The sequence below is a fragment of the Pieris rapae genome, chromosome 22 (genome assembly GCF_905147795.1).
Source record: "Pieris rapae chromosome 22, ilPieRapa1.1, whole genome shotgun sequence".
NCBI classification, from domain to species: domain Eukaryota; kingdom Metazoa; phylum Arthropoda; class Insecta; order Lepidoptera; family Pieridae; genus Pieris; species Pieris rapae.
In genome coordinates this window covers 1,746,231-1,772,357 of record NC_059530.1, presented here as the reverse complement: position 1 = coordinate 1,772,357, position 26,127 = coordinate 1,746,231, and the positions used below count along the sequence as shown (strand labels likewise).

The following is a 26,127-nucleotide window of genomic DNA, read 5'->3' as shown; positions in this document are numbered from 1 at the left end:
TAAGACATTATATGTTATGTTTTAATATCAATGTTGATTTGAATGACGAGATATCGGCAAATACAATGATTACGTATTTTTCATGATAGAAATGAATAATTTATATTTTCAAATATTATAATTATTTCATTCTGTTAAATAAAGTTTTTTCGAAGTCAATCTCGCCTATATTCCTTAACTAATTCATAGGTAGGTAGGTAGCAATAGCTTTCCTATTATATTGATATATACAACCCGTCGTGATGTCAAAAAATTGAATTTTTTAAACAAACGTCCAAAAAGTTTACATAACTAATTTCGCGACGCCAATGACCTCAGTCCGCCTTGACCGTCAACCTTGTCAATTTCTTGAAATACACCGTCCTAATCGGTTTGTTCTAGAACAGAGACTTGGTTGAAACAGGGCCATCTAGCGGCGAATAGCAACAATTATCTATTTGCATAAGAAGATAGTTTTATTCGTATCTTGCGTTATATTCAATATTTATTTGCTTTTGGTATCTGTGTTTTAATTGTATTAGACGTAGCAGTTAGATTTACGCCATCTGTATTGAAGTACAAGTCTATACAAATATGCTTCTAGTTTACCTTAAATTAACTAGGTGGCGCTGAACTCAATGGTATATTTCATGCCTCATATGTTCTTAGTTTAATATCCCGCAACAAGATGTCGCCAGTTTAAGCTAAATGTAAAAAAATTGTTAATCAATCCGAGTTTTGCAATATTTTACATTTGTTTGTACAAAAAAGCTGAAGCATAATAAATAAGAAAATGTGTTCCCATATCCACCTCGCGGAATAACTTTTCACACACTTAGGAGTCTAATCAATATAAATTTGGAGTTATCTTAGTAATTTAAACTTAAAACTATGACGTCTTGTCTACATCAATCAGTAACTAAATTGTTTATTTCCAGGACATGGATCTGATCGAGGTGCTGTGGAAGCAGGATGTGGACATGGGGTTCTCTCTGGAGGATCCTATGCAGCTGGTAATTTATTTACTTATTTTTTATTACTATTTTTAAACAGAAATACCTAAGCTTAAGCTCATATACACATAACAAAAAACGATAATTACATGTAACACTAGAAATATTAAATAAACTGAAATCTAAAAAAAAACCAATGTAGTTGTACACGCATTATAGTCGTTTTACTTCTTTGGCGAAAATCTTTTCAAAAATTTTATTTTACGTTTTTAGAAAAAACCACGCTAACAATAGAAAAGAAGTATTTAATTGAAAGTCTTATTATAACGGATTATCTAGTTAAATAAAGTTAATTGAAGTATCCCAAAAAACTAAAATGTTGAACTAACTTCAGGGTGAAAAACTAATATTATTTAAACTCTATACATTACAGTATTTCATTGTTTCATTAAATATCTATTACTATAAAATAATCGCCCTCTGGCAAAGAGTCGATAAAACTATAATATATTGTCTAAATATTACATCCGAGATAAATTTACCTAAATTACCATGCTACAAAACATTGGCTAAGTTTACTAAATGCACCAATTTGTGTAGGAGGGTCCTCAGGCCACGAAAGTGGAGATGGGCAAGGAGTTGGATAAGGACCTGAAGGTTTTAGAAGAGAAGAAGATGTTAGAAGAATCTGAAAAGATCGAGAAGGTCAAGGCTTGTCTGCTGGATACTGAGAATAAAGAGGTATGTTGGTAAATATTGTTAACTTGTTATAAAAGTGTTTTTAGATTTTTAACAAAAGCGTACCAATTATTAAAAGGCTGACAACGTACTCGCGAACCCTCTAGCATAATATGCTTTTTGTGCATGAGCATCACTTAGCATCAGGTAAGTCCTACTCGTCTGCTCCCTGTTATATAAATATATATAAACTTGAATATAAAAGTTTGGTTCCTGTACTTAATTTTCACGACCAATACATACTTTAATATTTGATAAACACTTGCCCCTAGAGGATTAATTTAACAGGAAACTATTTTTGCTGATTATTATCTTCCGTCAGCAAGTAACATATCAAGAGAGGAGCCTATAAATAAATAAGTCGACAACGCATTTGCTTCCTTCTGGAAGTCAAAGTGTCTCTTAAAATCAGGGCCTGTAACTTTAAACAGCTATCCTCATTGCAATAATGAGAAAATACCTAAGAACAGAGCGCTGGTGAGCCTTCTGCCCGTTTTCACCCTCATTTATTACCAACCGCCATTTTATAACAGGCAAAACACGTTTGTGATAAACTAGAAAATTACTGCACATATTCATGAAGCTATGATATATAACTTCTATGTAAAGTAGGAATATAAAGATAAATTTTGGTTGTGTGGAAAGTCTGGGAACCTGCAAATCTATTTCGTATAATACGAATAATAGAAGGCTTTAGCGCCACTCGTTTTTTTTGTATTCATAAAATTGATAGATGAATTTCCCTTCCAGGATGACCCCTGGGCTGGACTGTCATATACAGTTGATACTGAAACAGGTAAGTTATAAGTAAGATAGATTTGTTTAACGGAACAAGTAGTATATTTTAAGTAAGTATAAGAATGTTCGATTTTTAAAATGATTTCTGGATATACGTCATTTATGATTTGATTTTTGAAAGTATTCTTTCGAAATACTTCGCTGTGATTCTATTTTTAAAATTACCTTTCTGATGAAAATTAAGTTGTTACTAAAGCTATTTTTTTAAATACAATTTATGATTCGATTTTTGAAAATATGTTTCGAACTCTGTTCCTAATTATTGGGATTCGATTTTCAAAACAAACATTTTCATTTAACAATAATAAAGTAATTTGTAAAGTGGTTTTCAGTAATACGATACGAATTCTATTTTTAAAATTTCCTTCTTTAACTACCAAAACTGATTTATTTTTCAAATTTTATTTATCTTGTAGGCACTTTTCCTTCCCGCTTTACACACTCTACTAAATACGAGAAACGTATAATATCCCCGCAGTATTGAGTACATAAGGGTGAGTTCCCCTTATGTATTCAATGTAAGGGATACCGGTAATTCAGTATACAGCCAATGTAGGGGATCGTTGTTTAATATTATTGGAACTGTTTGTTTAGCTTTGTATGATTACATCTACCTAAATTATGTATTAAATACTTTAAAAACTATGTATGTGGCACTCTTAGTTTCAACAATTCTGTTAATCGACTGCAAAGAAGAAAGAAGCCAAAGGTTAGCAATTAGCAATTTGTCTTAGAATTTTTTAATTCACAACGATTAATTTATCAAATTACATCATATTTTAATTTAACCACTTTATTTAGTATAAAACGGCCTGTTTCACAATTGTATGGATAAAGTACCAAATAGCTATGCAACACATAAATTATTCGAAAGATATAAGTTCCAAATAAGTTACTTCGCGTTTCATGACGAATAGTGCCATCTGACAGTCGTAAAACGCTACAAACACTAATTTATCCTACCAATAAGTAATAAATAGCTTATTTAAAATTTAGCTTATACGAAGCTTATACGTGTGTAATCATACAGGTTGTACAGCTATTTTGAACTATTAAAAGTCCTAGATTCTCTAGCTAAAGCTGTATTAAGTACTATACTATTTACCATTTATTTATTAACTTATGTCATTACATTTAATGCACGATTCTGAGACCTTTGAGCATTTAACAAAATTTTCCTTGTCTAAAAAACTATACCGAATTTGATAGGATTTTTTGTGTTTTAATAATTTCGAAATACCCTTGAGTGCTCAGCGGGACAACCATTAGTTTGCTGAGTCAGCATTATTTGAGAACAGACACCGCTTTTGGGGTCGTAGATTCGTAATATGGAATAATATATAGAAATATCACTAAAAAATGTTTAACATATAAACAGAAAAATTCCGCCAATCAATTAACACGTATTTTTATAAGACCGAAGATTTTTTTTTATTATAAAGAACTTTTTTATAGCATCATATTTATAATTTTTTTTGGAAAAGCTGCCCAGTAAATTTTTCCAAACCGATTCGACATACCAATCGACGGATTGTAATAGTCATCTGTCGATACAAGCTATGCATGGTAGGTCGGATCAGTGTATGTGAATAGACCTTTCTATGAAAATGACAGTACAACTGTCCAACAACCAATATCCTACCTTAAAATTTTAACTTACAACAGTTTTCAAATAATTAAAAAGCCTTTTTAATATGTTTTAACTATAGACATGTATATTATAATATTATTTGTACGGTTTTATTTACTTTATTTGGTTTATATTGATTATCAAATTTATATAAAGAGCGAAGAATTTGCATTCGCGTTGCCATAAATGGATTGTATTCGGTTATTGGGATGCAGGTAGGAGATGGATCGACTGTCACGGTCTGATTGGAAACAATCTGAGATTGTATATTAATTATTGAGTTTAGTTTATAGGGTCCTTTAAGAGAGGGTACTAATTCCTATGAGGCCGAGAGCCTTCTTACAGTGCGAGTGTCCATGGGCGGCGGTATCACTTAACATCCTATAACATTAAAAAAGTCGCTAGTTCAGAGATTAGAAACTTAATATTATTAAAATTAATTGAAAGCTTAAGGGCTGCGACATGTTAATAATTTTTATAGTAGCTAACTTCTATAAGATTATTTGTCAGGAAAAAAGCATGCCAGTCCTTCAGCCCCTGGCATTGAGGGTTCATATATATCTGGTGAGCCTTCTGTCTGTCTCCTGACAGTTATTCTGACATACATAAAAGTCTTTAAAGAGATAACAAACACTGAGCACTTGAAATTAAAATTGTTGTTTTACGAAGAAATTGCGTCTAAACAAAAATGAATCGCCTACAGCTACAGCGTTTTTTGTATTTTTTTTTTAATTTGGTTTATATGTATTAATTTAACCACAGCAGTCTTATTTAGGAGTGCGACAAATGCATATAAAGTAGTTTTTTAATTTAGAGTTTATGTTGGTTAGCGTTAGGCTATCTAATATCTGTTTGGGTAGACTATTTATTTGCCTAAATACCTAAAAAATAGCTTCATATATTTTTGAAGTTTGTATTTGTGGCGCCGCACAAGCTAAGCAAACTAAAAAACAAAGAATATCGTTTTCTATCTATAATATAACAAAAGAAAATAAATATTGCAACAGGACAATTGCAATCATACGAGTGACATCTATGTTACAATGAATACAAAATTCTAGAATTAATATCGATTAAAAAAACCAAAAGTATTAATCATTGAGAACAGACGATGATGACTTGTGGAAATCGTTTGAATTTCGAACGCGGCTGTCGCTCGACACGCCCATTTTATATTGAGCCTTCGTAAACTTTTCAGGTGCCCGATTTTAAGTTATCGGAACGATGTCGTATTTGAATACGTTGCGGTGCTGTGACAGATAATGAAACAGATTCTTTTTGTACATACATTTGTGGTTTTTATCAAGAGGTTGACATCATATTAATTTAATAAAAATACATATTGGTTGATGAATGCGTAGAAACATGAAGGATTTTTTCCATATTTCTACGTTTTATATATGTTTGTAAAAACTGTTCAACGGAAACAAAAAGTATCTTTCAAATACTGTATATCTAAAAATTATTTGACAAAATTATAAGTGGCGGATTAACAAGCCTGTCTTGAGCAGGCCCTCCACTAGGCCACATCTTACTTTACCCCAGGTGGGATTTAAGCCAGTCTGTCTATATTAAAAAACCACACAACTTAGTTCCAAATAACTCTCACAAACTTGTCTCCGTTATGTCGTTCCGACAATTACCAAACCGGCCGAAACCCTCGACTGTATCAAACCAACTCTCATTCTGCGTGTCATCTTAAACTGGTCTCATTATTCCCTGGAAACGTGTCCCGTCCGAAATTTCGAAGATAATCGACTTTCAACCTTTTTTCGGTCCCTTTGTACGATAATAATTCGAATTGTATTCTAATGAATAAATTATAACTTTTTTTATGGGATTTCGATCATAATTTTCATGTTAAATAAATAAGTCTTAAAAATAGGTTCTCACCACCCTGGATCTTCTATCTGTACGAGAAACCAACACGGTCTGAAGTTGGTTTTATGGTTCTATGGGCGCCCACGAGTAGTGAAATTGAATATAAGAAAACAGGGTACCGAAATCTGTTTTTTATGTGGGGTTTTCGAAATGCTAGAAATAATAATAAAGCCCGTTGAATCATTACGGAAAAAATAATATACCTGCTTAGAATTATTACATTTTATAAGTTTTTTCTTTGTTATCCTATATATCCTATATCTTAGCTACCTTCAGTACGATCCATTAAAACCCCTTCACGGGTAAAGACCTTATCAAGCTTTTTCCAACTAACTCTATCCATCCATCTTTTTTGGGGCGCCCTCTTCTTCCTCTTGGTCCGTTCCATATTGTTTTAAAAGTCTACCTTTTATCTGTGTATCTTCGCCCATTGCCAATCTATGAAAACATACAGAGAAAAAATAAGAAAAATGCCTTCCAAACGAAAGAGATACAGATACATATATGGCTTATTTTTATATATAACGAATCTTGTAAAACAGTTTGCCAAGTTGCGGGAATTTGGACCCGTTCCGTGATGGTGGTTGGCAGATGGATTTTGACACAGTGATAGCTTACGATGGCGGCGTAATATTACTTTTGTGTTGTTAATATTTTTATCCTCATGTATGTTTTAAAGAGAACTCCTTTTCTTCCTTTTTTACATCGTTAATTGTGCATTACTTACTGTAAGGTCCTCTGTGTACCAAGCGAGGTATATTGCGTTTTTACTATGCCTATGCAATGATGCTTCGTTGCCAGGTCTATTTTGGTCGGCCACGTTTCCTTTCAGGATTCCAGAGCTTGATTGGCGACAGGTCTTGGATCCTTCCGGAGAGTATGGTGAATGTGAACTTTCGGCGTTTTTTGCATAGCTCCTAGGTATAGCTGATGAGAAGAAACGCAGGCAGCGTTTGACGAAGACTTAAAGTTGTTGTGTGTACTTTGTAACTTTAGTTACAGCTTACTGGTAGAATTTTCGGTGTCGTGTAGCTCATAATGAAGACCAGAAATCTACGACTCGTATACCAATGCTTTAAATATAGAAACCGGGATATATACAGACATATTTAACAATACGTGGGGAACATTGATTAATAGTAGAGGGATGTCTCAATCCCGCGGGATTAGATCATTAATAACGCTTTTGTTGCATCGAAAACGATTCAGCCATTGTATAGCTTTATATAACTTTGAATTATGTACGAGTGGTTGTGGGGATTAAAAAAACTATTCGTTGGGACAATTTCAAATCCAGCTTTATGCAAACTTCGTTGTAGTTAACTGTGCGTCTGCTATTTGTAGAGGAAGAATGGTATCTTTTCCTCAAACCTAAAGAGAGGATCTGACCAGTCCAACCACTAACTGGCCCCAAAGCCTCCACTGGAGCTGGGCTATATATATATATCCTTCAGTATTTCTTCAATTCAGGGTATGATATCATCGCAGTGATTGCAGCCGTAGATTATACGTATCACTACATTGGTTTAATTAGAAATTGCGTCACCATTCTTAATCAGAGTTTCTATTAAGAACTACACCATAGATTTCTAGAATGATAATAACCCGAAGGAATGTTTTTTTGATTCGTCCTAAAGGCTGGCTTAAGTTTTTTAACCATGTATGTATTAAAGTTTAAACTACATTAGTTTCTTATTTTTTCAAAGCTCCATAATTGACATGAACATGTCTATTGAATTAGGGTATTTACAAACGAATTCAAGAAAACTTTAACAATAAAAAAAATTTATCAACAAAAAACGTATTCATCATTTTTATTCTCGTGTCGAGCATGTTTCTTGGACAATTTCTCTTGAATATTGAATGATAAAAAAACTATGCAAACAACAAAAACACCCAATTGCACATAATCAAAGTAAAGTCAATTTAATGTTAAAATTATAATTCCATACCTATATTTTTGTATGTTATATTCACGAATGTAAGGCCTGAAGAAGCCAAGAATGTCAGATTCTCTCTTCCGATTCTCGCAAGTTTTCGTTATCAGAAAACCTTGGTCTTAATATATAAATGAACAAATAAGTCTGTCACTAAGGCTGGTCTCCGATGGATATTCCCTAATGATATCCTTGGAAAGGTTTGGAGTAGTTTTTCATTTACGGACCTCATGATGTGATCAATATGAGCATTTTATATAGTCTGAATTGAACCAGCGTTAACTGTTATCTAGCAAGGTCGTGAAAAATGCATAGACACCATGATACTTGCTTCTCGTTGGGCGTTACAAAAAAATTTGATATGTCATCAAAACATTACATTGAACTCTAGTTAAACGTCGGTCAGGGCCGGTCGTCCAATGGATGGGTTTAAACTCCGTATTATTCAACAACTGAAATTGCTAAAGTAGCCTCGATTAGGTCCTAGAACTCTTAAAACTCCCTGATAAATCTAGGCATCTCTTTAGTGTACCAGGGCCGTATAAAGCTTTCGGGGTTTAAAAAAGACATAACTAGGATTCTGTACTGCTCGTTAGGTAAGTAGGAAATACATACATATTTTAAACCTAATTCAAAATAAACTCGATATTAAAATCATATAAAAACTATAACCTTTTTACTCAAAACTTATTTTGATTCTCGAAAAGCCACATAACAAAATCAATACCATAACAACAAGATGGCTGCCGCGGGGCCCGTTTCCCGCGCGTTTCATTAAAATAAAACAGCGCACCATTAATAAAAGAGGGAAAAGATTAATGTCCGGGCACAATACGTAATAAATTAGTCCGATGGATATAAATTTTCAGACCCTTGCCGCCATACTAGTTCCCGCTCGCGTCTGATTGGTCGAACGCTGACTAATCAATAATTCTCCACACAATTCCAAGAGGGCGTATAAACCACAGTCTGTGGTAGAAAAACCTACTCTGTATTACCTTCATAGGGTCGTTTATTCTACGGCGTGAAGAAAACAAATTCGAATCCTGATTTTCGACTTTCAGTGAATATAAGTTTTATCGTATTGTTTTAAATAATTGGATTTTGCCTCTTTATTGAATATTCAACTTTAATACAGAATACGAAGGTTGAAATTGGTAAATCACGCTTTATTACATTATACCTAGCGAAGGAGGCTTGTTTTTTAATGAACCTTGATTTTGATATTTTACGATACAATTTTTGGAAGACTTGAATTAATACGGTTTTCCTTATGTTCAATGATGTATATATATAAATTTTATTCATAAATAAATTTTATTCAATCATCATTTAATATTAATACCGAGTATTTAAAGTGGCTGCTATTAAATTTTCTTTTTAAATCGGTAAATATTTTGATGAAGGCCCTTTCTTTCAAGTTTTAAATTTATTAATAATTTAGGTTAATTAAGATAAAAACAATGTAGACCCTTTAAATTCATGTCATTTAGCCACTGTATAATACATAATATTTAGATATAAAGAATCAACAAATTAATCGATAGTAGGTAAAAATTTGCAATAATAGCAAGATATAAATCTTTAAATAAAAAATATTGCAGGATCATCTAGTACTATTTTTCTGTTACAATATCAACATGATGATAGAAGATAGATGAATATTTTGATGGTCAGAGTCAGGTCGAAGATAGCTTCGAACCCTGGCTATACCTATGCACGGAACACTCGCTTGTGCGATGAAGGAAAACATCGTGAAATCGCAAGTCTCAAATCCAGTAGTAGTAGAAGTACAGAGTGTGGACTCAATTTCCCCATATATATGTCCTTATGTGCTAAGCCAGCCTGGCTCCTTCCAAAAGCTTAGAAGTTTCTTGGCTCTTCTCAGACTTCAGGGAGTCACCTTACTGCTCCAAGGATTTCTGTTCGTTGGTAAGCCACAGATTCTAGAACTACGTGGGTGATTGATACCTGTACACTGAAAGAGCCTCTGCATAATTGCCAATCCTTCGCAGCCTAAGACAAAGAGATATTTATTAATGAGACACAGCTCGTTATTATCTTTATTTTGATATTAATCTGTATATGTGTCAGATAGATGGCTGATCAAGTTTATTTATTTAATCATAAGTAATCTAACAGCTTACTTAATACATATTATTATACAAAATACTAAAACAATACACAAAGCCAAAACAGATTACACAGATTAACAAATTATAGGTATATTAAAAAAAAGTTGTCTATGGAATAAAAATGGATGTACAGATCCACAGCGTTATAGCGCGAGTGAATTATCTTCAGTTGGATCTATAGATGTCTATGGTTTATCCTAAGCTTATTAAATTTTAAATAAGGACGTCGCAAGGCTTTCTGCCCGTGTTGATTTTATACACAATTTTGTTGTATCACATAGGTCAACTACCGTATTGCGTAGCCAACGTCACCGTGACGTCACAATATGGCCGCCCCGTCATCACCTATCAGCTATTTTCTGTAACCCAAAATAAACTCAACTTAAAAGATACAAGGATTTATTCGTTTTAGAACAACAAGTTGTTAATCCAGATTTAGTCGGTTTTAACTGGAATTTTTTTACACAAAAACATTTAAATCTAACTTGATTTACTAAATAGGATATTTTACAAAAAGTGTAGGTACAAGAACAGTACTTAGTCTCTATTGAGGAAGACATTTTGTTCTTGTATATTATTTTTTCACTTAGCTTAGCACTTGTCCTTTTCAATCCTCTTAATAAGCCAAAAAAATAATTGATTCTTTTTGCATTGGGCACCAATCATTTCTTTTAGAAGTACCTATTTAGTCAAACTCTTTCCCTCCTAGCATAGGCTTTTATATGTCCGAGGTGAAATCTCATCTCGCGCACCGTGCAAGACTTGTTATTACTTCAGGCTTTATTTATGACAGAATCTTGTGATCCATACCCACTGTATGACCAATTCTGGACCACCCTAGACAATCCAAGACACATGCGAATGTCCCAAAAAAAAAAAATTCATACCCCAGTTCGGATACCATCAATACAGAGCGTTTCGGGTCTACTGTAATCAGTTGCCAAACGAGCCTGTGAAACGCCCAAAAAGGGCAGTCATCGCAGCCCATAGACAGCCATTTTAGTGGATGCGTTACCGGCCTTTAAGGAGTACGCTCGAATTTTGATAGTCGTATCTCAGAGGGAAGGTAGTCTATTGCTTCATACAGGATCCTCTCGGCGGCTTTCTTATTAATATTTCTAGAATCCATTGGTGAACTGCCAAAATACCACAATTTTTGACTTAAAGCCATATTTTGGAGACGCATATCAACGCATGAACCGACGTTTCATTTGTATGGAACTAAATTTTATTGAATTTTGTTAATGCAAATAATTATTAGCTACACATTAATTAGTATGGCAATACTGGAATATTACTTTCAAATTTGTATGACAACACTTTCACTGCACTGCGACAGTTCAAGTCATGGTGATACCACAAAATGGCGGATAGTCATCGTCTATCAGCTATTTTGGTTGAAATTGAAAGTTCGGCTTGGACGATTTTGTTATACAAATGAATGTTTGTCTGTTTTCTCTGGCATAGACTACAGATCAACTCGTATGATTTTCAATTAGCTGGTATGTATAAAAATGCTCTCTACTGTAAAATATATTTCTGTATATATATATTTATCTCGAAGGCTTTGCATTCTGGTATTTTTTTATTTATATCTTGGATTTGTATATACTATGCTTAGAGTGTTACAGAATTTTCGTAATCATATATAACAAGTTGAGGAAATCGTTAAATATACACTATATACTTATATATAGGTATTAATATAGATAATTTAAAAGGAATTATCTCTGAATCTACTGTAAGCAGTTAATATTGCCATAGACAATTGTATTTTGCAATTAATAACAGAACAAAACAGACTTGGGTCCTTCTAGAAAATTGCATAGGTAGCTATTCTTAAAAGACCGGCAACGTACTCGCGAGCCCTCTGGCATTGAGTGTCGATGGGCCGCTTATCACTTCACAAAAGATGAGCCTTCTGTCCTGCCCCTGTTCTATAAAAAATAAATATTAATGCGTAGTTTTATTCATATTCTTTCGACCGAGCCAATAGGTATTGTTTTATTTATTTGTTTTTAAATTAAATTACATAAAACATAAGATAAACAATTTGATGAACATCATTTTAATCCTTAAGATAAATAGTTGTTTCTGGTTTAAACCCAAAGTAGAACTTACGTTACTAACACACAGTAGCTGACTTACGAATGTATTTTTATGTGCCGGTGAAATTTGTATTACGTAGGTACATATATGTGTGTTAGAACTTTATACACAATTTTTGAAACCTAAAAACGAAGACCACATACAGATACCTATGAAACACAAATTTCTGAATCAATATGAGTGTCAAGTGCCATGTTACAATATACAAGTAGACATGCCAAAAATCAATCTTATTTTTAGGAAAAATACATTTTGTATAGCAATTAAGGTTTACAATAATTTACCAAAAGAATTAAAATATCTTCCGACTAGAGTTTTGAAAAATCGAGTTTGTATGTTACATTTGGAAAAAATGTATGTGAAACTGTTAATATAAATTTAATATCGTAAGATATATGTACGATACAAATAATACAATAATTGACCAATTCATTTACCTACGCCTATAATATGTAAAATTCCTTAAAAGACAAATTTGCGCGCCATTGTGTGTGGCATTTGAGAACTTACGATTGTAACACACACACATTGTACCATATTCTTGTAATACATTATTATTATTTCTTTTTTATAAGCAATGAAATTAAGCTAAGGACTCGTTTAAATTTTCCTTTTCTGATTGTTCCTATTTTCCGCTTAAACCTTCCCTGAACTTCCAGAAGTATTTTAAGATATATATATAGATATATAATAAGCCAAATCGGTCCAGCCATTCCCAAGTTTCATCGATTTGGTCTAATTAAATGTTGATCTTTTCTATCCTTCCTATCTATCTTTTCTATCGATATACTTTATCTATCGAATTAGAAATATACTTTTAATATTCCTCTATGTTTAATATGTAACGCCGATATATATATCAAAACCCATCCAATTAATTCCGTAAACCATATAAAAACACAAAGCATCCTGACGCAATGCACCCATCCTTGTCCGACACACATGAGTACATATGTGTGAAAGGGACGGCTGTATATCAGTCAGCCTCGTACGCCACGCCCATAGTGGGCCGGGCGGCAAAAAACCTTTGGAAAAGGTTCCAGTACCATTTCGGACTCGAACCAAGTGTTATCCTTTAGTGAGTTTTTAAATAAAATAACTATTATTGACTATAAGTGTGTGTTTGTGGTTTGTGTTGTTTACTGCAAGGTTTTGGTATGTTTTTTTTTTAATTCTAGACATTAATAACGTTTGAGCGATGCCATTTTTGGGCCAAACCTATTTTACGTAAAATATAGTTTTTAAGGAATTATATAATAATAAATTTTTAAAATAGTTTATTTCCTAATATATTGCAATTTGTATAACTAAAAAAATATTTTAGTTATTTACCTACGAAGAGTTTTTTGATAGGCAACCAACTGCCGCCTTTATATAATAACTTTTATTAATTGCTTTGATTATTATAACTTTGACGATTTAATGCGTTTAATTAAATAGAGACAAGAGTTATAACTAGCTTAATATAATATATTATGTTACCATAATTCACGCAACGAAAGAATTGAGTGTCCATTTGCCGCGTCATCAGATTAGCCTTCATCCTGTTCCATTAAAAAAAAAGAAGAAGAAAAATTCTTTACCCAAAAAGATAACACATTGCCAAAAGTGACAGTTAACGTCACGAGACGTTTATTATATTATATTTTTAAATTGCTTTAGTGCAATATCATAATTAAATTGGCGTCTTTGTACTGGCCCCTATAACCCCATATAAACTTTTAAGAGGTTGGTTTTGGAGAGTTTTTTTTTAAAGGAATCATTGAACTTTATAATGGCAGATAGCAAAGGTACATACCTACTTTAATTTATGTTCTATTTAAAAAGATCTACTAATCTATACAAGACGGCGGGATCTATTTATAATAAACTTCGGACCCAGCTTGGAAGAAACTTTGAACCTATATAAACTAAGATCTAGATATTGGTGAGATCAATAAATTGCGTGTTTTTGAGTTAGAATTGTTTGAAAAAGTTAAATATACCTATGTGACTTATATGCATTACCAAGCTCGTAGGAAACGTTTTCGCTGGAACGTTTTTATACTTTTCAAGTCCGACTACTATCAAACAGCATTTTTATAAATAGACTATGACTCTCTAAATAATGTGGCTTTTTATTCGTAAATAAATTTTTAAAATCATTTCAGTAGATCCAGAGATAACCCTAAACCTTACAAACTTTACATTTATATATCAGTATACGTAACAACTATATGTATTTAACTTTGGTGTAGAATATATTAAATTATGGAAGATATATTATATTCCTTTTGACAAGTTAAATAATATAAAATGTTATTCAAAACAAACAAACTTGCAGCAATCCGGTAATCGTTATTTTTAACTTTAGTATTTAATTTTTGGCTGTTTTTTAGTTAATAGAAAATATTTCTTCACAAAACCTTTTATTACAGTTAGCGCGTTGAACTCTTTTGTATGAATGTAATTCAATTTGCGTCTCAAATATAGGTATATGACTAATCGTACCTACTCGCTCATTCGGCTAGCTGCGGCCCAGTTTATTTATTTTGAGCTTATTTATTTATTTAATTATAAGTAATCTAACAGCTTACCTAATACATATTATTATACAAAATACTAATACAATACACAAAGCCAAAACAGATTTCACAGATTAACAAATTATGTATAAAAAACAGAAAACAAGCAAGCGCATTAGAAGACAAAGTTACATTTAAAAGCAACAAATAATACTACTAAGAATTTCATTAATAACTACTACTTAAAAAAATCAGAGTCTTCCCGCTTCTCCAAGTACTTCTTGACATCTCTCTTTTTGTGGTCTAGTAAACTATGGCCATAAAATTAAAAAAAAGCCTTGGTTTCCGAAATGAGAATCTTCCAGCACTATATCCTGTGCCACCCGGCAATTTCTGGTTGTGGTGACGTTCCTAAGCGATGCCGTTACCCTCTTATAATGTAAAAAAGCTCGCGAGTGCGTTGCCGGCCTATTTAACTCGCTCTTTTCTTGAAGGACTAAGTCGAATTGATTTGGAAAAATGAAATTTAAGCGGAGATCCTCTATTCGAACAAGGGGTACCTAGGCCGACCTTACATTAAAACCGTCTGTTTAGTCATACTTTTTACTGTTAAAGGGTTTATATGCATTATAATAGTAGAAGTATTCAACGAGGTTTTATATGTCCCTTTAAATAAGACCAATATTCGCTGTCTCTATATTTCTTAAACTAAAGAAAGGAAGAGGCGGATAGCGTCGTTTGATATTTTAAAGGAATTACGTAGAATGATATTTTTTTAAACTTAGAACAGCGGAATGAATTTTCGAATTGTGATTCATATATTTATATAATCACGTTTTAACGTGGTAAAATTAAAAAAGAAGAAACTAAAAGTTACCAGAGATTCCAAAGCATTGTTACAGATAAAAACTTGTATGGGAGGTGCTTGAGTTTTTTTTCTCAGAAAAGGTCATTGGTAGTGTTGTTATAGGATGAGTTTGAAATTCGAATGCGCTGTCACGATTCGTGTCGTTCTAGAAATATGTCAGATGTTTTAGTTTCAATATATTGCATATAAAAAACATGAATTTAAAATGCTTTTTATTGATATTTTTAATCAACTCCTAATCGGTTCGCTACTTCTAATAAAAATGTTCCTAGAATGTAGAATACCATTTTAGCTATTTAAATAATAGATAAAATGGTAACATTTATATATATATATATATATATAAATTATTTAATAATTATTACATAAGAATTTAATTATCTGCTGAATTTTTTTATAATGCAGCGTATTGTTTTTAGTTAAAATATAATTATAATAAATAAAAATATAGTTATAATATATTAAAAGTATTTTAATGGTCGTCTCATGTCTATTCGTTTAGTTAAGTAAAGGTGATATTTCTTTATAGGAATCCATAAATGTATCCATGTGTGTACCTACACATGAAAGTTATAAAATTGAGTTTTTATCTGAATTTCCTTTAGAAAATAGCGCCGTACAAGCCATAGATAATATCACAACAGATTAATGTCAACCGACAGCGATCAATCAAGTTTGACGTATCAAATGTCAAAATACGCGCTCTGTTTGTGTCCTAAGGGAATTCGCGATTTTATCTGTATTACAATAGTAGTAGTACACTTTTATTTTCTATGTTATTGTATCATGTATATATATATATCGCTCATATCGGTCCCACGAGATTGATTAAATCTAAACATAACTTCAGTATGGTCGAAAAGCCTCACCCTGGTCGCATGAGAAAAGAAAAGTATTTCTAAATTACAGTGAACACAACATATGCATAAATAAAACTTATGGATATGTTATTTTATTTCAAACTGTGTATTCCCGGTAGGGTTCCCTGAGAGATAGGTCCTCTAAGAGAGTACTCCGCCCACATAGGCCGGCTACAAACCTACTACTATGGGCCTCCAATGATTGTCCTTTTTTATAAAGTAATTTGCTAACTGCTTTCCATATTTATTTCATCATTATTCCTAACATAGCTACAACCAGAATAGCCGAGTGGTCAACTCGTAGCAAATCTATATGTGCCATACCAATATTAATAAACTGTTCTAGAAACATCCATCTCAATTGAGACCCTCATTCTGTCAATTAAATGAATTGTATATAGTTAAACGTCCCCTATGAATTGTTATATCAATTTTATATACTTAAGTCATGCACATAGGTATATTAGCCGATACGTATAATTTTTGATAGTTTTACATGTAATTTACTAACAATACATTGGTACTACAAAAAATTATATATCAACAAATTACAAACTAAAGGGAAATTAATTTTAAAGTGTGAGGGGAGCTATGGATATTCAGATCCAGCTTGATTTGGTTTTTTTTTTATAAAAAATAGGTCAGCAAGCGGATAAATCATGAAATTAGTTAAGGCCATTCGCAGTGTGCCTACAAAGGGCTTACACAAGGGCACGAGTAAAAGGAAACCTCAGTGTGATATGAAAGACACTCAAATTTCCGGAAGGAGGCAAGTGCCTTTTAGGAAAAGGATGGAATCTTGAAGGACCTAACTCCTAAGTCGAATTGTTTCTGAAATACTTCAGCCGGTAACTGGTTCCACATAGTGCACGGCAAATATTGCCTTAAGAATCGCTCAGTTGTTAAAAGACGGATTTCGAGGTGATATTGTATTCTGTCTTGATATCCTCTCAATAACTCGGAACACTCCGAACAACTCTATCCACTAAATCTATCTTTACAATCGGTATAGAATTAAAAAGTTAAATCGTTACTTTCGCATTTGTGAGGCATTCGGGCGTGATTCTATTGTAACCTTGGCAGTGACTTGAAGTCATGGCTGTTCAAGTATTGTTTATCTACAGTCAAGTTTGTATAGCATTATTATTTTGCCTTTATTGCTGGCACCCAGTGACACACATAGGTTGAAGTAACATAATATAATACATCAGATGTACTGGTTTTAGTGATCACCTAGAGTAGCTTGTGACACTTCTGTTATTTTGTGTCTTCGAGTTGTCTCTTCTGTTCTCTTTATGTATTCTCTATACAGTTTTAAAAACAAGTGCGTGCGTACAAAGTACACATGTCAGAAGTGAAATTTGTAAATTAATTATTACTAAGGTAAAAGCCCCAATAGATGATCATGTACCATTATATGATCACGTTTTTTGGGTCTTTAGACACTTAGCCTGCACGTTTCCTCTGAGACTGGAGGTCGTAGGTTCGACTAGATTTTTATAGAACGTATTTCGACCCCAGCCAGTAATTTTGTTTTTTTAACACAAAATTGCGTTCCATTTCAATGTATTTTTATGTAGGTATATGAGGAACTTAATATACGAACTAAATACGCGTCGCTATTAGCCACCCCAATTTTAGTCTTCTAGGTTCATTCTGATATGTATCTTTTAAATTGGTTAGGGCCACTGATATTTAGAACTTTAGTTTTTATATTAGCGTTCCCTACATACACAGAACATGTATAGGTAGGTACTAATGTATTCTCGAAACCACACACAAAAAAATCCGTCCACCCGTTTAGTAAGAGGTTTTATATATATTCGTACCTACATAAAGTAACAATCAACATAAGGATATATACAACGTATATACTTTTAACCTTTTAACAAAAAACGCGGTCAAAAATTGATTACACGGTCCGTCCGGTGCCCGAAATAGCTTCAGCGCCATATTGGCCTGTCCTTCACGCTCGACCAATCAGAACACGTTTTCAACAACAAATCCTGTTTCGAATTTCGAATGTCTAATTAAAGGCATCGGTTTTATCCGACGAATGAACGTAGCAGGTATACAATTTTATAAATCAAATCGAAATCATTTATTCATATTAGTAACACGATGTACACTTATGAACGTCATATGGAGGAGACTAGACCACATGGAACCTAGTTCGAGTTCTTTTTAACTAAATATTCGTTTTATTATGTATAATAATTATTTTCTTTAAATAAAAAATAACTATAGATGGTACTGTATACTAAGATTTGGTAACACAATGTACACTTATGAACGTCAAATGGAAGAGAACTCGGCCACAGGAAATCCTAGTGTGCGAGTTTTAACTAAATGTTCATTTTATTATGTATAATAGTTATTTTCTATAAATAAAAAATAACTATAGACGATACTGTATACCTACCTACTAAGATTTCATCTAGGATTTTCTACTCGTATTTTCAAAAATCTTAAGTTTTCCCATATCTGTGGTTCGTATCACAAACGCATTATAAAAACAACTACCGGCGTCATAAATCTGTCAACCCTTCAGCTACCGTTATGTTTTGACAAAAAGTTGACAATTGGCCGAAAAGACCCTTTCAACAATGGGGATTAGTGTGAAACCGCATTTATGACCTAATTGTTACAATACGGGACGTTTAAAGTGTTAATTCCAAGATTTTTGTGATAAGGTTTTTAAAAGGCGCCAGTAGTTCAAATATTAAAATATCCAGGCAAAGACTAGAGATAAATATTAAATTCATATTTACTAACCATAAGTTGATTTGTAGGTTTATTTGTTGTCAACTGACATTTATATGCTTTGTGACTGAAGCACGAAATTATAAGTCGCGCGCTATACGCAAAAGATTTCCGTATGTTTCGTTATCGCTTATTTTTTTTTATAAATATAATAATTATGGAACATAGGATACAGGTATCACATATTCCACGTCATTAAATATAAATATATATATTATTATTGATTACTTACATGTCATGTGGAACATGGTGTAGTAGTTGCAGCTCCTTACAAACGTTGTGTAAAATAAAAACTTGGCGATTAAAAAGAGTCGCGGAGAGTTTATTACCAGTTCTTCTCTTCCGTTCTACGCCATTGGTGCAGTTCTCAAATCAATGGCGTAGAATGTAACTAATGTAAAATTAGAAGCATTTAATGTATATTTCTTGTTTTCACGTTCATAATTACAACATTATGTTACCTAGATGAATAAATGATTTAAAAAAAATCGGTAGACACTCATAATCAAAGAAGACAGAGAAGAGAAAAAGCTGTAAGAACAAAGAACAAAGTACTCTTTTAAAATAACATATCAATATCATCAAACAACACTTATTTTAAAACAAATTAATTAGAAGTAGCCTATCTAGTACGACCTAATCCCAGGCCATCAGATATAGCCTTTTGTGGCACAGTTTTTGGTTGCCTTGAGAAGTTTTCATTCATTAGATATAGATAGAAAGTCACAGCCGGGGATCGAATTTATGTCATCAAGAATGAGCCGAGCTTTTTCACAGAATTTTTTCAATTTTTATTTAGAATTCTATGTATAATTTTATGTTTTATAGATGTGGGTACTGGGTACCCCCTGGGGTATATTGACGTCATCAGCAAGTCGTTTAAATTAAAAAAATCATGTGGGTGTACTTATGTACACGCGTTAGAAGTTATACTTCTTAAGTAAGAAGATAAAAATCTTTTAAAAATTCTAAGTTTGTAGAACACACGATACTGACAATATCAAAAATGTATTAAAAACGTAGAAAGTTTTAATATGACGCGTTATAAATAAAGTTTATTTAAATATCTCAAAAATATTTCTGCATAATTAAAGATTTATTTATTTTACATTGTTCACCATTCTAACTTCAGGATGTCCTTTTTTTGTGACGCGCGCATCGTACAAATTTACTCTAATAATTTCTCCCTAACGCGCCAAAAGAAGTATAACTTCAAAAATATTAAAACCAATCTAAAACAATTCTTTCACCGAGCTTAATACAACAACCCTTGGAGATGTTCTGGTCATACAAATGACAGTTCGTGTGCCGCTCAATATATTCATGAATTTATAAGACCATAAACAAAAACTCTTTGAATTGTCACTCAGTATTATGATTTATGGTTAACCCTACGCCACCGTTGTAATTAGTTACGGCCAGTTCTCGGGTACCTAATACCCATTCATGTTAAACAGATTATCACATTTTTTGTTTAACAGTTGGCTTCTGAAAAAAAGATTTGTCTTAAAGGTCCTTTGTCTAAACAGTAACGTTTAAGAAAGGTTTTTATAATTTTGGCATTTTCAAAATGTCTAAAAAATGTATTATTTATATTATCCTTACAGACTGTGCCAATACGATAATTTTGAGATGGTTGTGCCGAATTCGCATTGATTTATTTATTTATTAACACTGCATTACATAAAAGGAAAAATATTTAGCATAATTTAATGAAAAGCAACTGGCGGCCTTATCGCTTAAGAGCGATTTGTCCCAGACAACCACTGTGAGTAAATTACATAAGGTAGGCGAAAAGTGCAAAAATACATATTACAAATACAATAAGAAGGAAAAAACATACTTAACAGAAACAAAAAGAAATAAAAATCAACTAAACTGAATAGGATACATAAAAAAAAAGTAAAAAGTGCACATGAATCATGATAATCTAATTCGAGATTTATATTAATTGTTGCTCAATATATCCATCCAAATTTTGAGCTAGAAAATAGCTCATCACAGCTATAATATGTCCCATCTTATGGAGGTACTAGTTCTGAAACGGGCTGTAGGTGGCGCGCGATGATTCGTCTACATTTAACAAAAAAGGATTGAGCAGTCGGTAGTTGTAATTTTGTCGAATCGCGATTTAGTTTTTGCGATCGTACGACACACGCTCTTAATAATCGCTCGTTTAATTTTGCCGTTTGTTGTAAACTATTTTATACAATGCTTTTCTACTTCTGTGAAGTGTTTAAACCAGTTAGTTCAAAGAAGTATAAGATGTATATAAGAAGGATTCCAGCAACGAGAAGCCACGAGGATGAAGGTGCTGTGCCGATTTCTTTATCTGTCCATTATTAAAAATATTGACCAGTCGTAAATTAAATAAATACAATACACTATTATATATTATTGAGTATTCAGTAATTTAATAGGTCTAAAAATTTCTTAGCTTATACCCGAGATATATTTTTTAGGTTATAGATTTTACCTACGTTCCGCTTATTTTCGCTTAGCATAATAAATTAGCTACCCTATTAAAATGTTATGCTTAAAACATTTCGATGATTTCAAAGATACATTTAACAACCCACGCCACCATGAGAAACATTAAATAAAATAGAATAAAGTACATGTATAATATTAAACACATAATATACACAATAGCTACAATGAATTCACTCTGCGGACATATAAATATGCACACTGGAATTTTGCTAAATAATAAAAAAAAGCATAGTGCTGCCAGTATCAGGTATCCTATCAGGTACTCTGCTAATATACTATCATAATATATAACATAATATCTTTAAGAGTCGAGTCTCGCTTATTTGACAGTCGATTATTTAAAAAATAAATACGGTGTCTTAAAAATAATCGGTAAATTCGAATAATCATTGTTGAGGTACCCTGGGTTATTTAAAGTTAAATCTAGTAGTAGAAGAAGCTCACCAACCTGCGTTGATTTGAGGTCTAGACTCTAATCTCTGTAATTTGAAGAGTTTATTATGCATAGACCTGTCTATTTCTCTCTCAAAAATTTTGGACAATAGACTGAAGTTGTCAAAAAAAGATTACGGACTTTTGGTCTGTGACAGTCGGTCTCCTCACCAATCTGTGATTGAGAATAATCTGGATTAATTATTGGGTTCGGGTGCTATTAAAGGCTTTATTTGTTAATTTAGTGTTAATTCTTTTCCAGGTGAATACGTGATACAAGGCGATCTCCCTCGAGACCTGGTAAACACTGAAGAGTCCCGATTCGATTTGCTAGAAGAGGCTCTGCAGCTTGTTGAACTTGGTGACGAAGCTGAGACCAAGGATGAACAGCCTGAGGTACTTTCTTTCTTTCCTAATTGCCTGCGTGAAGTTTGCTGAAGAATGATACCATTTAAGGAATATGTAGGTTTCGTACGGATTTGTTAGCAATTACTTTGTCAGATACTAATGGTCGTTGTAAAGGAATACAAGTAAAAGGGATTATATGTTATTGAGCAATATATTACCATACCCTATACATTACCATACGTGGACTAAAAACTATAGAGTAGTTTTAATATTTTTTTATCTTAGGTTAGCAGTGATTAAGCTCTCATTCCCATACTTGCAATAGTATAACTTACTAATTACAAGATTAATTTAATAGCCATACTTTTCCCATGGAACCTAGTTGGTCAATCTTTTGAAACTTTCAATTATAAGTTTACGTTTTTCTCTGATAATTCTGAAGCAATTTCTTATTTAAATTATTTGAAATAATAACTTATTTCAAGTGATTAATAATTATTAAATTTAGTCAGTGGCTAAGGCTTATAAGTTTTATGGAGTACCTACTTAAAATTACTGAGAATATTTAAATTTTTGCAAATTTTCATAACGAATTTTCTATGTGTGAAAGTTGCTGGAAGAGTTCGCTCGAAAGTGATAAGACCTGCTTTTTATTTAATTATGTCAATTGTACTATATTAATGTATGCAAGGAAGTGTTATTAAATAAATAATATAAATGATGTGGTCTGTAGGCGGTAGAAGGGAGTAGCAGTGGAGGGGGCGAGATGCTGCATCCGGCGATGCGGCACATGCCGCATCACCCACTCGCACATTATCATAACCAGGTATGTTTATAATAATGCATATTTATATATACAGGACAAGTATATATTAATTTCATTTGGACAAGGAGAATTTCTCATACACGAATATTCGCCTAAAACTTTTTGCAATATAATTAATTATAATAAATATTGTTATGTTTTTGTGATAATTATTATTAATTTTTTTGTAACATATTTTCACGAATAATGTTCTATTTATAAATGTTGTTATTCAACAAAATAAAGTAATAGTTGACTTTGGTAATAAACTATGAGAAATCCTATTTTTAATTAACACGAGTTTAGGCGCCATTATGTATGGAAGTGGTGAATTTTAGATTGTTTAGCCATAATACTTTTGTACGTTTTATTAATGATATGTGGATCAAGTATCGAACGAAATATATACATATTGCTAAAATAATAAAGCCTTTATAATATTTTATTAAAATCCATTCCAGTTGTCTCTATCATTGCCAATAGTCTGCCAGTCTTTTCCTGCTAATATATCAAGTCATCAGCCCGTCTTTTTGGCCTGCTCAGTCTTCTCTCGAAATATGCATATCTCATGCTACTCATTAGCCTATAAAAGATATCTTACTGATATAGTTATTAGGAAGAACTAAAAATATACAAACAAAACACGATCAATTTGTCTAGATTACATCAAGAGATATTAAATATTAAGCGTAATCTACGCGACATTTAAGTTCTTAATATAATTTAAGTCTTATGATCTAAAACAAAGAGCACAATGTCCCATGCAATAACTCTTTGAACGCCGTGTGTGGCATCTCTGCCCCGTGCGACATGTTATCATTAATCATTATGGGTTTTTTAATCGGTTTTTGAAATTTTTCGGTGTTGCCGACAAAATTCCGATTGTTAATAGATGAAAAATTATCTGTAAACATGCGCCTGTTGCGGGGGTCTGTGTCAAAATGACAAGTGGAATCCGTCCGATGTTAAATGTCAAATTTTTGTAATTTCGCTTCGGGAATTTAGTTGATTGAATTTATCGGCGCAGTTATCTTTAGACCCGATAGAGATTTAACAAGCTCAACGTTATAGTGGAGTGGAATGGAGAGTTACACTGGAGGCTGATCACCTACTTGCCTATTAGATTTAAAAATTGATCATGAAACAGATTCAAAAATCTGAGGCCAAGACCTAAAGAGGTTCCACTGATTTATTTATTTTTAAAATCAAAGTGAAACCTTTTTATTACTAGTTCCATGTAAAGAACTACATATGACGAACATAAAGACGGCGATATAATTTTATACAAGCAAACCGCCCCCGGATTTCTGCCCCGGCTTCAAAAAGATAATCGTGATCCGTTAACCTTAAAAACTATACATAAGTACACCTTCCTCATAAATCATTCTACATCTTTCTTTAGTAATCTATCCACCTTCTAATTTGCTTTCCTGATTTTCGTTTTAAATTCAAAGTCAAAGTCAAAATCATTTATTCATATAGGTAACACAATGTACCCTTATCAACGTAAAAAAAAGAAATATACATTAAATGCTTCTAATTTTACATTTAGGTACTGCCACTTCTCAAATCAAGGGCGTAGAACGTAAGAGAAGAGAAGTTTGCTATACCTTGGGCATTGCTCTTGGGCATTCAGTTCTTCTTGCCCCGTCCGTATCCACTTTAGTTTATTTATTTTTATTGTATTGTCAGCTAAGTTGTTTTTCTTATGGTTGAAAATGTATGTATGTAATTATAAATATGTAGTAAGAGATATTTCATCTGACCGTGTTATATTGTATAGGTACTACGCTTTCAAGGCGAAGGTGATTAAATTTTTAAAGGCATGGTGTCTTTCTGGGGAGATATTGGGACCATTACTTTGACAACAATTTACTTAACTGTTCTTATGATTATAACATTATGATAATTAATATGACATTTTTCTATATATGATAGATTATGCGGTTTTCATCAATCTAAATGTACCACTTTCTTTGCAATTAAACGTTTTATTATTATAATAAACATAAGTTTACGAGTTAAACTAAATGTCCAGTTAAGCACAGCCAAGCACCTGTCATTGCGTGTTTATTTTAGAGGAAATTTCAACGTGTTTTTGAATACGGTAGCTAATAACTAGTGACGTTATAGTTTATCGATAAACTGGTAATTATGTCATATGTTTTACTTGTATATATTAAATACATCAATATCTAAAATTTGAAGAGTAATTATTTGAACTATGACGATACGATAATGTCGAAATTGAAATACAATTAAATACATATAAACGCTACTGAGAATTCACTATGCGGAGATATAAAGATGTCCAGTATCAGAACTGCATCATTCAGCAGGATCTGTGCAAGAGACTGGTTCTGTCCATTATTAATTGCAAACAACCTTAGTCTTCGCCGTCTCTTGGAGATCTTGGGTAGCTCATTACCCCCGGCAAGACGTCAAAATGATTAGTTTTCATATATGTATTTATATTCTATTAACACCAAAATATATAGTATATACTTCTTAGACTTAAAGAATAGGGCGTAAATATTCCGGAATTTACAGAAAAAGAATACATTCTTATGATTTTAAACCAGGACAATATATATAACCGTGAAAGTTAACTGCCGCCCACGCCACTGCGATGTAATATTAAGGTGGAATTACTTCCCTTATTCTAAAATAAATAACTCTTCTTAAACCATTTTAAAAGACTATTTCGTCTCATTCTGTCAAATTGTGTGAACGCTGTGAAGAAAAGAGATAGTTATAATATGCCTCTTAAGTTATTCTAACAGAGTTTCTCTCCATAAATGATTTAATTAGAAATTATACATATTTAAATTATTACATGTCCACCCTCAACTGTCATTTTTGACAGTCGCTCAACTCCACTACTGTTTGGTATG

General features: G+C 32.5%; 1 protein-coding gene across 6 annotated transcripts in view; it reads left to right on the top strand.

Annotated features, from left to right (window-relative positions):
* The window catches only part of LOC110997300 (segmentation protein cap'n'collar), a 90,658-nt gene that overhangs the window by 34,465 nt on the left and 30,066 nt on the right, over nt 1-26,127 (top strand). For all 6 annotated transcript variants that reach the window (XM_022265395.2, XM_022265392.2, XM_022265391.2 and 3 more), the window contains 5 exons: nt 918-992; nt 1,533-1,673; nt 2,421-2,466; nt 22,343-22,476; nt 23,162-23,254. In XM_022265395.2, coding sequence (XP_022121087.1) covers nt 918-992; nt 1,533-1,673; nt 2,421-2,466; nt 22,343-22,476; nt 23,162-23,254 — 489 coding nt within the window. The remainder of the gene's footprint in view (nt 1-917; nt 993-1,532; nt 1,674-2,420; nt 2,467-22,342; nt 22,477-23,161; nt 23,255-26,127) is intronic.